General features: G+C 41.8%; 1 protein-coding gene across 4 annotated transcripts in view; it reads right to left on the bottom strand.

Annotated features, from left to right (window-relative positions):
• Window positions 1-14,443, bottom strand: part of HMGXB3 (HMG-box containing 3) — a 526,740-nt gene that overhangs the window by 379,752 nt on the left and 132,545 nt on the right. For all 4 annotated transcript variants that reach the window (XM_078653572.1, XM_078653575.1, XM_078653573.1 and 1 more), the window contains one exon: window positions 14,226-14,357. In XM_078653572.1, coding sequence (XP_078509698.1) covers window positions 14,226-14,357 — 132 coding nt within the window. The remainder of the gene's footprint in view (window positions 1-14,225; window positions 14,358-14,443) is intronic.

The raw sequence follows: 14,443 nt of genomic DNA, 5'->3' as shown, positions 1-14,443 counted from the left end.
TGTACCTGACCTAAGTCTAATGCGTGGGCGGGAATAGAAAGTTACAGTTTAGTTTAAGTTTGTTTTTGCCAAGTGAATAACTAAAGAATTCTCTAGGAGGGGTTATTCAGTTCTGTACCTGGAATTTAGGATGAATGAGGAATGGTATCTCTTTCTCTGCTCTCGATATTCCAGGCTGCCTGCGAGGGCTGCCCAGAAGCGCCGGTGCTGGGTCTCTCGGCTTGAGATAGCAGCGCGTCTCTCAGCGCGTCAGGAAGGCGGGGCTGCTGCCTGCGGGGTCTGCTTCTGCTCTCGGCTTCGGCAAGTATGGCTGCTCCGTCTTGTCACCACGCGTGTGTTTGCATAGGGCAAGGTCGGCAATATTTATACCTTAAAGGTGCCGGGATTGACGTAAGGATGGACATAGGTACGTCAATAAAGATGTCATACGACTTGCTCGTTAGCACATTCTTTACTAAAGTTCTCTGTGAAATCAAAACAATGGCCGCACGGATTATCCAGGTTGTCATAGGTTTGATTTGTTATGAGAACGTCGTATGCCTTATCAGGGGCTGGAGGAATATCGCTTGTCTAATTAGATCTCAAGCGTTATGACCTAATCAGATAACACGTTCCTGTGCCGTAGTGTGACTGCGTCAGATAACGGTATCTGCATCATGGGGAATTTCTTGCCTCATGGGCTGACTGTTAGTTAACTAGCTAGGTAGCTTAACCAGAATAGGGTCAGGAATAGGGGGATCGAATCAGAACCTATAGAAATACACGACACCCACTCCACGCTAACTATGGTCATATCTACTAATCTATGCATAGTATAACATAGTACAACATACTATAGAGTATAGTGTATACCTTACCACCCCAAAATACATAAATGCATTTCGAAATTTTCAAATATACTGAAAAAATTGCAGTCATATATATTGTATGCACTTAAGCTATGAATTAAATGCAAAAGTAAACACGCATTGTTATGCATTATTGCTTGTTGGTATATGAGAAATACACATGAAATGGCTCTTAATATGGCTATACAGAAAAAAAGTCGAAACCATTTCATCACATAAAATCTATTGCGAACATACCAGCGGGCAGCTAAAGTCTATAAAGTCTATAAAGTATCTAAAATAGAAATCTTAGTTCTCTAGGAATAGTCTCTTACTTTAAGCAGAAAATCAGTGTCCCGGGAAAAAATATATAGAAAAATATTTTAGGGGCTTGCTGAAAAAAGTTGCTGTCCGTGAACTGGATTGTAATTGTTCATGTGACTTTATTTTTAAAGTTGAAGGCCGAATTCAGGGAACGCCGTGTGCGAGTTTACTCAAAAGTCTCTATTTCTGTTCCGGAGAGAACATCATATCATTCAGGCTTTCGAAAAAACTGTCAACAGCTTCATGGGAAAGTTCCTCTAAGTCGGAAATAGGGGTAACCATGCATTCATGCGCATGATTGTCTCCATTGACATTCTGATTTGCATTGCTGACAGAAGGTCGTACCTGTTCGATGCTGCTTTCATCTTGAACTTCACTACTCTTCAATCGCAGTGGTGAAGATTCCAGGAATGCCGTCATCAGAATTGGCAGCCTTTGAGGGCAGCACAGTGCGTGAACCTTGGTAGGAACCAACAGTGTATCTGCATCCACCGGCGCATCCGATTGTAGCGTCAGACAGGTGTCTAACACGCATTCTTCTCCGCATAGCAGACACCTTAGTAGAGGTAAAACACACCTTTGCCACATTGGTCGAAATGATAGAAACCAAGTCATGTTTAGGTCTCTAAGCCGGGAGAGTCCCAGGATTTTTGATATCCGGTCCCGGTATCCAATGGCTAGGATCGTATCTTCCATTGTCGTGAGATTTTGTTCTGTGACATGGGTTGCCATAACGAAAAATAAGGACTAGGAATAGGATTCCTGCAATTAGTCCTAGGATCAGGGGAAGTCCGCCAAAAATCGAATGGACGAAGTCTGGAAAAATACCCAGTATGGCTTTGAATGGTGTTAATGCCATCGAAAATACTGTCTTAAATACCTTTGAGACCCCTGTGGTATCAGAAATATTTAAGATTTCGCTCAGGATTTCCGCGAAATGTACGGGGGAATTGGTTGATAATAATGTATGTATCTCTGCAGTCGTCCTTGCGACTTGTAGATCATACGTTTCTTTAGATGACGTGAGCCTTGTAGGCGTCTGAAGAAGCACTGTTTTCATTCTGCTTAAAGTGTCTATTCGAATAGAAGTAATTTTCAAACCGGGCCATGCCCTTGCCTCCCTGTCTGGAAAGGAGCTGGGAAACAAAGAACGTCCACAGCACTTGACCTTCGCCGTCGTAGTGACGAGATAAGGAGTCCCGGGCATAAGACTACAGCATCTGCGGTCTACAATAAGAATGTAACTCCCATTATAGAGTCTTTGAAAGAATGGTTCTATTTCAGTTGCAGGTGCGCCTTGCTGGTGACATGAAAGGTTGTATGAATTCCCTTCACAGGCTCCGTGCAAACTAATACCGTTACACAGAAGCGTGCCGCTTAGTGACATAGCACAATTGTTGCCACTAAGAAACACTTTCTGTCCTTTGTTACTGACACATGCATGTGAATAGGGCAGGTTCCATGTTGTTTTAAGGTACCCCTTTCCCAATTTCTCGTACATGCCAGCCTGTATATATTTTTGGCAGTATTGAAACCTGAAGGTTGAGATTGGAATATTTATGATTCCGTGGATTATCCATTCACTGACAGGTCGTTCTGACATTGTCAACGGTAATCTTTCTAGTTTTTCAATGCTCAAGATTGTATAATCAGCACCCTTCTGAGCCATACCGATTTGTCTATCAGTAAGGTTAAAGATTTGGAATAGTGACGTTGTGTTGATTAAACGCCAAGGCACATAGCCAGAACGCAGATTTTGTAACGTCCAGCCAAGCTGTACAATAGAACGCAATTGTGACTGACCATGTTGTAATAACAGTAAGTCTTGCGATAATATATCGATTGCTGAAGACACAATGCTGTCCAATGAAAAAATTCTGGAGGACAGAGTCATTAACCCATTGTCCACTACAGAAAGTGATTTTTCCAAATTAATACGGTCAATTTCCCGTATTCTTTCTGCTGTCTCAATTTGAGTAACCTTCCAGGCCTCATTGTATGCTGCATATACAGAGGCTGCTATGAAACGCTTTTGACGCTGTTTGCGTGGTCCCATTATGAAATCACGCAAGTCAGCACCATCAGTAAGTAAAGTTAGGTGTTGCTTAATTTCAGGCAGTGTGGAAGTTTGTAGCCATTGAAGGCATAATTTGCCCACACTGTAGGTTGTTATTATCCCTGGGTGATGTCTTTGGGGATATCTAGGGTCTGGCCTGTTCATTTTGAAACCCTGTGTTTTATTCAGGAATCTATCTTGACAGTTATTTGTATCTGTGGGCCAGATCAACCATTGTTTCCAATCAGGATGTGTTCTGTTTTGGTTAAGTATATGGTTTATGTCTATTTCTTCATCTGTTTCAGAGTTATTGCTAAACATTGTTGGCTTTGGAATAGACAGGTTATTTAAATCTTTGATTTTGGCTAAGCCAAGACAGGTGGTTTGTTGAACGGTGTCATTTAAAAATATCATTTGTTCTGGGATCATGCAGGCTCTAAACAAAGCTTCTATACCCTGTACTTGCCATTCTTTTGTACCCCAAACACTTTTCAAATCAACATGTTTGTCCCAATAATCAAATCCAAAAGTATTCATTTTTTCAAAGAAAGAATCTGAATATATCAATTTTGTGTTGGTTATCATGGTTTTCATCCCTGTCTTGTTTGACAATTTGTAATAAAATGTTTCAGCATTAGTTATGTTAAAACCTGAAAAATATGAATATTTGCCATACACGGTTCTAGAGCTCCCTTTTGGAGGTGTAGCACAATGTTCCCATTGATTAAAATTTAAAACATTTCTAGGTTGTGCAGATTTATGCAAGAAATGGTTACCATAATGGTTATAGCAGTACATGCTGTCATAATTTGTAGAACCCTGCAAATAATCATGTTTTGTAAATTTAGCAGACATTACTAAGTCAGACATCATATTGTTTATACTTTCAAAGTCCCAATCATCAGCAAATGAGTTTGGTTTTGCAAAGTCACTCAAGGAGATCTTGATTTGGTGTGGATATTTCAGGATCTCGACCGGACCATAAATTTCATAGTCAGTGTTGTCCCAGGCTACCCCACCAGATATTGGAATTGCTGTGAAGTTGGCTGAAGAAAGTTCTGAAGAAAGTTCTCTTTTCTCGACGTGTGAAGATGTGTGTGGTTTGAGGACCAAGTTGATGTTCTGACTTGCTGTGTCCATTTTAGCATATTTTCCCTCAATGAAGCGTCCCAAGGTAAATACCATGATGAGCCAAAGTATGAGGATAAATGCACCAAAACCCACCCAAAATTCAATCCATGGAGAAATCAGATATGTTTCTTTTAATTGTTTCAAAAGTTCCTTAGCTTTGTCTTTAAAGGATTTTGATGATGGCTGTGTCTTTTGTTCGCTGAAGCCGTCAGAGGAATCATCGAAGTTGATGAAGTAACCGGATGCAGTTCTGTCAATTGTTCCAATTGGTTCAGGATTTTTGTTCCTTGCATTTTCACTTGGTACTTCTGTATAGATTGGTGTGTCTCTGCTAAATGTCTTTATTTGGGTTTTCAGAGGTCTAAGTTCTATTGCATTGTTGCATAGTCCTTGTTGTTCTTCTGTAGGCGTTTCGAATGTGATGAGCCTCTTTGATAGGACCTCTGTACTGGTAGCAAACCTTGGTGTTCTGCTACTTATTGGGAGTCCACTTGGCCTACTGTTGGTTATCGGCCACATGTTGTGGTTTTACCAGGTCGATGGATACAACTCGGTTCTCCTTTTTTCCAGCAAGTGGCGGTAGTACAACTGATCTTGTCCCGTTGACAGACAATACAGGAACTGCTTTTCTGTAAGAAGGCCCAAATTCCTTCTTTACCGCGATCTTCTCCCTGACTAGATCCCCGACTTTTGGAATCCAGACAGGTCTTGCTGGGACAGGTGGTGATTCTTCAGTGGTCGTTGGCTGTTGTTTCAACTGTATGTTGCTCAGGTCTTTTCTTGTTTTGTTTAAGTCCTGCAAAATAGCCAAACGGTCTTTGACATCAAAGCTTTTTTCTGTTACCACTGAAGTCTGACTATCAAGGTCAGAGATCAACATCCTAGTTCCGAATAATAATTCGTACGGACTGAATCCCTTCAGAGAATTTCTTGGCAAGTTATTTAGACTACGTTGGACACTTATTAGATGTTTGACCCACCCAGCTCCCGAACCTAATATCCTTTCTATTATAGATTGCTTTCTGTCTTGGTTTTTTCTTTACACCATCCCATACCCTCAGGAAGGAAGTGAGAAGATTCCCGCTGGGCTGTGCTCATTTGGCCATTCTTTCCCCCCCCAGGCTGGATTGCCTGAGAAAAAGAAAAAAATGGTCGAACGTAGCATGCTCTTAGCGTATATGCCATTTAGACTCGCAAATCTTGTATAACAGTCCGGACGTCAGCCGAGTGCTGTGGATCTACATTATAAGTGGGAACTAGCCTGTATATGTTAGTCGCAAGCCATTCTTTTTAGTGGTGATGTTGTCTGCCTTGATACGACGAGGTATTAAACTGCTTCTCTCCCCACTGCGATCTCTGTTGCAGTTTGGGCAGTTTTTTACAAACATGGTGTAGTGCAGGCTCATGCCTGGCCACCAGTACCGTGATTGTAATTCTTCCAGAGAATCTTTTAATTTATGGTGTCTGAGACCCTCGCCCATATGTGCGTCTGCGATTAACAAGTGTCTCCTGTCCATGTTTGGAATCACTCTATCCCCCACTCCAGGGATTCGAGCAAAAGGAACGGAGTTTGCATCTATGATGTATGTGTAATTGAGTGGATAGTTGATCGGTAACGCTGAGCAGTCGCCTTTTGATGACGTTTTTACTGCCAGCAATGTTTCGCCGTCAATGTATTTTAATGTACGCTTTTTTCGATCTACGGGAGCCGGTTTACTGGCTGCCGCTGTGGCTGTTTCAGCCAATGAATTCCCTACAACGTGAACGCCATCACGCTGGTGACTCAGTGAGTGTGTCACGTGAGTCTTTGGTAGTTCTTTTTTCAAAAGAGCTACTTGTTCCCAGAGAAGTCTCTGCTTTATTGGTGCATCTGTGTCATCTTTGTAACCGTTCTGAATCCATGTCTGCAAATCCTTGTTATATGCTTTGACGCAGAAATATGAATCTGACACTATAAGTGTCGGGAATTCGCGATCCGCATTATCTAGCGCCATTTTCAAAGCTAATATTTCAGTTTGTAGTTCTGAATTAGTTTCTACTGAGTGTGATTTTGTTAATAGAGGTCTTAGTTTACCTCCGTGCCACACTTCTTTTGTAATCTCACATGTGGGATTGTATGCATGTTCTCCCCAAACGGAGGGTTGAGCATGTCCGTCTGTATAGATTACACAGGCGTAATGTCGTAGAGGCAGAATGTCGATTGGCAGAGGATACGTTTTTTCATATTTTAGATTTTTTAATTCTTCTAGTTCTGGATCAAAGAAGTAATATACTTTGTCCGTTGTTTTTGAATTTACCCATTGTAACCATTCTGGATCCAATGTTGTTGTTGGTAAATTACACGGTGTTGTTAATGCCTCAAAAGCTGATTCTGCTGTTCTGACTGTGATATGTCTACCGTCAGCTATGTCTTTTTCTCTAGCTATTGCGGTTTGAACTGTTTGAACAATTTTTCCTTTGTTGTTGAATCTCTGTTCAGCTTTAGTGTACAAATGTGATTTGAATGCAATTGGTACCTTATCTCCCTCATTAGAGGTTAGGTATGTGAATCCGTATCTCCCTGGGATGACTCGGATCACAAGGTTGCGTGTATTATCACGGGTTTCTAATTTTGTTTTAATTAGCATGTCTGTTTGTAAGGATCTCAAAATTTCTGTGTGTGCTTGAGTCCAACTGGATCTTTTAAAGTCTGGTTTAATTAGATCGTAAAGGGGTTTGACCCTTTCTGCGTAATTTGCAATGTAAGTTCTTCCGAAATTTAGGAAGCCTAGAATTGACTGTAGGTTTTTTAGCGTTTTAGGAGCTTGGATTACGGCACATTTCTCTAGGAAATTGTCTGCCAGGCTTTTGCCTTCACTTGATAACTCATATCCTAAGAATAGGACCGTCAGATGGGCAATTCTGGACTTTTTGAAGTTGAATTTGTAACCCTCTGCAGCGAAACCAAGTATTATGGTGTTCACTCTTTTCAAGTGAGTCTCCAAGTCATCATCTGTTAAGTAAATGTCATCGACATAAGATAATGCTTCATCATCATATAGTTGTAGTAATTCTGTTACTCTCGCTGAGAATACCCCCGGGCTGTTCTTGTACCCCTGGGCTAACCGACAGAATTGTTTTTGAGTGCCATTTACTGAGAATGCAGTTAAATATCTGCTCTCTGGTGCTATGTTTTGACAAAAGAATCCGTTGGAGATGTCCAAGGTTGTTTTGTATTTTTTGCGCACTATGTTATTCATTAGTGCAGCACTGTGTGAGTTTTGCACTGCAAAAGTTTTGCAACATGTGTTAAGGTGTCGGTAATCCAAAACTAGACGGTACGAATTGTCTGGTTTGGAGACCGGAAACAAAGGATTGTTCATTTGTGAGGTGCAAGTTTCAATCACCCCTTGGTATTCTAGCTGATCTAGTATTTCATTTACTTGTTTTTTAGCTTCTTGCTTAATTGGGTACTGCCTTTGTGCAGTAGGTTGTGATTTTAACTGGACTTTGTGAGGAGGAGAATCCTCATCCCATCCTACATGATTTTTATATAAAGCAGGTGCTAAGGCCACTGCCCACTTTCTAGCAAGTGTATATTTTTTATGAATCGGTATTTGATTCGAGAAGGCAGGCATAATTACTTCTTCGCCATGAGGGCACTCCCTGACAAACTCCGGTGGCCAGTCTTTTTCAGCTAGAAGGATGTCATAGCCCTTGGATAGGTTATCCCAAAATAGTCCCCTTATTTTCCTAGTCTTATCTCCCTCTATACGTAATGTTATCTCGTATATTTTGTGGGGCTTGCTAACTCTGGTATCTGCAGTTTCCACTTGAAGGTATTCATTCGTGTCCACTGTCTCCAGATGATTCATAAGGACTTTGCGAGCTATGCTCACCTCTGCTGCGCTGTCTAGCATTGTCTGAGCCCATTCTCCGTTTTTCAGTTGTGTCCTCAGTATTCTCGGCATTGTTAACTACCTTGATACTGGCTACCTTCTTTTTGGAAATTGTGATTTCTTTTTCAGTTGAGCAGGTTCCTTGTCTTTGGACTTGGCGTGCTCTTCTGATCGTCCTCTTCTTTCCGATTTCTGCGAGGAATTCTGAAAAGATTGAGACGGACGTGTATCAATGTCTTGATATCTATCAGGTTTTTTAATATTATCCCTATTTCTAAGGTTATATCTATTCCCAGAGGGTTCACTCTGAGGTGACCTTTGTCTCGGGTTTGGAGATTTTTCTCTTCGCCTAGGAGACCTTCCTCTGGACTGGAATTTCTTTTCTTTAGGATTGGATTGTTTATTTCCATCCCAGTTCTTTTTTGGTGAATTATTATTAAAAAATATTTTTTCTGGACTTGTAGTCAGTTGCGGTTTTACTGGTATTCCACCTAGACTATCTCTGCCTAGTTCTTCATAGGATTTTTCTATGATTCTGGCAATTTCAGCTGGTTGGTCTGCTATATCTGTCTCTTTTAACCTCTGGCGGATCGCCACGTTTGCTGCTTCGCCCTTTATGTTGGCTAGTAATATAGCCGAGACCTGCTTGAAGTCTTTCAGTAATTTCATACCAAGAGTTAAAGCAGGTTCTGGACCGTATTCATCTTGAATTTGTTTTAGCACATCTGGTATCACCGAAATGGATGGAACACCGTGCGTTTTTGTATAGATGGAAGCAAAGACTGTACCCCAAGTGTCACAGTCCTCAATGTGTGGTGCGATTCCCATTGGGAGACATATAGTCAGAATCCTGTGTTTTTCTAATGGGGTGGTGTCAGGAAACACCGCCTCTATTTGGGTAATTTTCTGTGCCAACCAGAATGGTATTTGTTCCCGTTTAGCTGGAACTTTACCTAGGCAGGATTGGATGTTCTGTGGTGTGATTTTATTTGTGTTCCCCTGGTGAGGGGTCAGCTGTGGAATTTTAATCGCTGGCTGAATTGTTGAAGTCCGCATTACATACTGAACTAATTGTCTATGAATTTTTAGTAATTGTTTCAGCTGTGTTAATAGTTCAGCTGCAGGCATCCTATCGATGTCTGGATGTGGTGTGTATCCGGCTAAGACCGGCCACGTTGCTCCTGGTCTTCCTAAAGGACCGAGCCTTGTAATGTGATTGTTATGTATTAGGGCGCCATCAAATAAGAGCAAATGCTCTTGGAATTTGAGTGGTACTTCCACCTCCTCGAAAGGAGTGTACTCATTAGGAGGTTCCTCTACTTTGTAATAGTGGAAGTACTTTGTTACAGCATTTGCTGCTGGAAAATTTATCCATGTATAGTATACCTCTGTCTGCCGATATTCGTGTGCCTCGATTACGAATATGACTGTGCCACCTCTAGGTGTCAGTCCATTTTCTATAAGTTTTAGAGTTATAGCTCTTCTTTTGGCGACCTGGATGAGTATTATATCCGGGTCTGCATCGAGTGCTGTAGTATCAGCTGCTGCTATTTCAGTAGCTAATCTAATTGCTTCTCTTTCTTCATCACTCTCCATTTTACTGACAGAATGGTATTATGTTTGTTTGCAGATCAGGTTTCTTTATGGAAACAGAGATTAGATGCACAATATTTTGGAACTGTTTTATCCTTCAACGTTGACTAGACCAAGAACCATACATAGAAGTTCCCTCCTGCGAGGTTTTGGAGGATATTATAACCTTTCACCCACTCCAGACGTCTTTGGAGTATTTGGGAAAAGGGGTCTGAGTGAGAAAGCACGACTGAGTTACTCTAAATGTCTTACGTTAGTTTTATCGCCCTTTCCAAACGCGTTGGGCGCCATGTAGTGTAGCTCCTATTTTCCCAATAGGCTCTGCGCATTGGAATAGTGCCTACAGCAGTAAAGGCCTAGGCCAGACGTTAACTAGGTCTACTACTGTCGATACTAGACTTAATTTTTGGGTTTGCCAGCTAAGCTCAGAGTTCGCTAGAAACTTTCTCGAATGTTCAGGAAAGAATTACCTCCCCTGATTAGACAAGAAGGGATTTAGTTTCTGACAACCATAGAACATGACAACTTTGCTCTCCCCTAATCAAGAGTCAATCTCGAGAGTCGTGTGAGCACAAGGCAATTATTTTACTCAGTCAGTACGTGCATTCTTAGTCTCATCAGAATGTAGAGAAAAGGAAGAGACGGGCGTGTTCAATAAAAGATGTTATTTATTGATCAGTCTCTTTTCTCGTACAAGAGAAATGGATCGATATTATTGCAATACTTATAGTTAAGTAAAGTGCATACATTAGAAGCAATAGTATAAAATAATACTGTAAAAACATTGATATGGTTTCTGAGCCATATGATGTTTAAAATGATTAAAATATATTTACATACACATATACATTTGACTAAACGTACTCAACTGGTGTTTCTAAATACGCCTACCCCGTGTACCTGACCTAAGTCTAATGCGTGGGCGGGAATAGAAAGTTACAGTTTAGTTTAAGTTTGTTTTTGCCAAGTGAATAACTAAAGAATTCTCTAGGAGGGGTTATTCAGTTCTGTACCTGGAATTTAGGATGAATGAGGAATGGTATCTCTTTCTCTGCTCTCGATATTCCAGGCTGCCTGCGAGGGCTGCCCAGAAGCGCCGGTGCTGGGTCTCTCGGCTTGAGATAGCAGCGCGTCTCTCAGCGCGTCAGGAAGGCGGGGCTGCTGCCTGCGGGGTCTGCTTCTGCTCTCGGCTTCGGCAAGTATGGCTGCTCCGTCTTGTCACCACGCGTGTGTTTGCATAGGGCAAGGTCGGCAATATTTATACCTTAAAGGTGCCGGGATTGACGTAAGGATGGACATAGGTACGTCAATAAAGATGTCATACGACTTGCTCGTTAGCACATTCTTTACTAAAGTTCTCTGTGAAATCAAAACAATGGCCGCACGGATTATCCAGGTTGTCATAGGTTTGATTTGTTATGAGAACGTCGTATGCCTTATCAGGGGCTGGAGGAATATCGCTTGTCTAATTAGATCTCAAGCGTTATGACCTAATCAGATAACACGTTCCTGTGCCGTAGTGTGACTGCGTCAGATAACGGTATCTGCATCATGGGGAATTTCTTGCCTCATGGGCTGACTGTTAGTTAACTAGCTAGGTAGCTTAACCAGAATAGGGTCAGGAATAGGGGGATCGAATCAGAACCTATAGAAATACACGACAGCTCTACCGCACTCTCCCTCGCACACATTCCCTGCATCCACAAAAAATAAACTAGAGTTCGCTCATTCTCCTACATCGCACCGAAGACCTGGAACAACATCCCTCAACATATCAAAGTCTCCTCCTCACCTCTTGAGTTCCGCAAGAAGCTGAAGACCTGGCTCTTCATAAAAGCACCTTGCAGGCCACAAACCTACACTTCTGTACAAGCACCTGGGTACTCTCTTGGGTGATTAGTGCGCTATACAAATCAATATAAAATCATGTTAATGGGCTCACTCACTACATCAAACCCGAAAAAGCGCGGTCATAAATGGGTTTTAAATATCCGGATTTAGTCTTCATTTAGGAGGCACACTTGGTCCTCGTTTAATCTGACAAATTGGATAGGGATATGAATGGAAAGTGTTGTATGCTACTAACACATACATCTCCCCACAGGACGAGGCAGGCACTACAGCGTTCAGAAAGGAGAGTGGCCATTCTCTTCCACAAAACATTTCTGTTCTGCATCCTCAAAATATGGAAGGGCTTGGGTAGAAGGTACGTGTTCAACAAAAGTAAGGTACAAGGGGCACCTTTAGTCATAGGCTTGGTATTGCTCTAACTGGTAACAAATAAAAATGTTTGAGTAGGCTATTAAGGGGTTTCTCACAATTTGGTCAAACTAAATCCTTGATATGTGGGGAATGGAATATTACAAGAGACTCAGCCTTGAATAGATGTGGTAGAGCAGTCTTCTGCAATAACACGAACAAGACCATCCTTAAGGATGTTATGTGGGGCCATTGATCAGTGGCAGTATGGAGGTTGCTGCACCCTAGGGACTGGCAACATCTGTTTCCATCTTGTGTACAAAGGACCTGTACTTGTATTGACTATTTCCTGGTCTCCTATTGAAACCTGGTAGATGTGGCTTCATGTGAAATTCTGGAGGATGGTATATCTGATCGTGCCACTGTGATTTTCCCAGGTCTAGTAGCAACTCTGCCAAAACTCTAGAGGATGAACATCTGAAGATATAAACATCCTGAGGCAAGCATCAAGTACATGCACTCCTAGTGAATTTGTTATCCACTGAGGCATCAGCAAGGATGCTGTGAGCAGCAGCTAAGGCTGCTCTGAAGTGTACCTTACACAGAAAAGACTGCTTGTCTGACGTTTGAAAAGGGCTCAACTGTTTTATTCTTCTGTTTTATTAAGTGGATTGCAATTTATTAATTTGATTGAGGTTGACGCATATGTTGACCTACTACTCATTCCACAGAAGTGCACATCTATCCAGTGTGTTCCACAAGCAGGGTTTAACCCTTAATTAGCTGGAAAAAAAGAAACATTTCATGTCTGCACTGGGTAAAAAAATGGAAACATTTCATGTCTGCACTGGGTGGGATGGGAGTTCTGTTTGGGGAGACAGAAGGCTCGGAGGGGGCTCATATCAATGAACTACACTCAGCTAGACAGAGTGAATCAGCTTCACCGTGAGTACAGAGTTTCTGCACAAGCTGGGATGGCTCACTTTGCAGCCTGCTGGAACTGCCAACAGGCCAACAGAACTCTTAAAAGACAAATGTGCTGATTTAAAAGGTGATGGTGGGGTTACTGAATTTGAACTTCGATTTCAAATATTATTATTAGAACACTAAACGAACAAATTCATGTGTGCACTTCTTCCTGTGATATTGAATATGTGATACGAGAAGATTAATATTGCCTATAAGCATTTGACTGAAGCCTTGCTGTTGCCATCCACTTCACAGACTTCATATCCAGATGAAGGGATCAGTGAGAAAAAGGAGTGTGGTAGAATATGAGGTGCCCATTAGCACAGCTCCCCAACATTCCTGACCGTTCACACACTGAGTAAACATTCTCAAGGAAAGAAGCATCCCCAATGAAATCTCTAACACATTGAGCAAGGCAAACATCTGCACCATCTTTCCACTGCACAGCCCACTTTCCCAAAAAGAGGTCTACCTTGATAAAGGAACCCAACTTGAAAAACATCCTCTGATTCAAACCAAATAAAGCAATAATGTACATAGACGCATGTCCTACTATTCAAACATTACACACACCACCACCCCTACAGACACCTACACACCTCACAGAACCACTGTACCCTGAACACAATGTACAAAACCTACACACCTTTCCCCCAACATCAATTATCCAAACGCAGAAACGATTAACAACCACCCAAATCCTGGCATGTAACCTTCCCTAATAACACAACCAACTAAATGTATCGCAATTTCCAGACGCATCCAAAAAGTTGCAAGGCCCACTTGCGCCTTTGCGCCTTCTCACATTTCCTTCACCAATACAATCCCTTCCACACAAACACTCAAGAGTACTCAAACTCTCTGGACTAACGCCCTTGATACAACCAAAATGGTCATCAGTTTTGTAAGAGTGCGCCCGAGAGTCGCATACAGGGTTTATAATAGTTCTGTACTACAGAACACAACCCTTATGTAGCTCCATTCTGGCAGCAAGATAGAAAGCAACTGGGTGGACCTTTGGTACACTATAGTAGGATGCCGTGAACTATTTAGAGAACACTCAACCCCTTTGCCTCAAACATCTAAAATATATTTAACAGTTAATGGTTTTGACAGAGGAGGACCTTATACAGTACTGATGTAACTGAGAATGCAAGAAGATGTGTTAGAAAAGTGGGAGGATGCAAGTGGTTTAGCATCATACATAAATGAAAACGTCAAGGTTAAATTAAAAAATGCTCACTGTACCTTAGTGATCCATTTCCCTCCTAAGAAGGTATCACAGAGAGGGCACCTGGGAGGCTTGTGTCGAGTGACATAGGTGTACGAGCAGCTAGAGTTGGTACAATTTCCACGCCCTCTACGCGTGTAGGTAGTTGCCTGTATGAGAAATGAAACAGGATGATATCCTTTAGTGTGAGAGTTAGCCAACTTAAATTAGACTCACATTCCCAAGACGTTTCATT

This window comes from Lissotriton helveticus, chromosome 7 (genome assembly GCF_964261635.1).
Source record: "Lissotriton helveticus chromosome 7, aLisHel1.1, whole genome shotgun sequence".
Taxonomy (NCBI): domain Eukaryota; kingdom Metazoa; phylum Chordata; class Amphibia; order Caudata; family Salamandridae; genus Lissotriton; species Lissotriton helveticus.
This window is presented reverse-complemented; position numbering and strand designations above follow the sequence as displayed.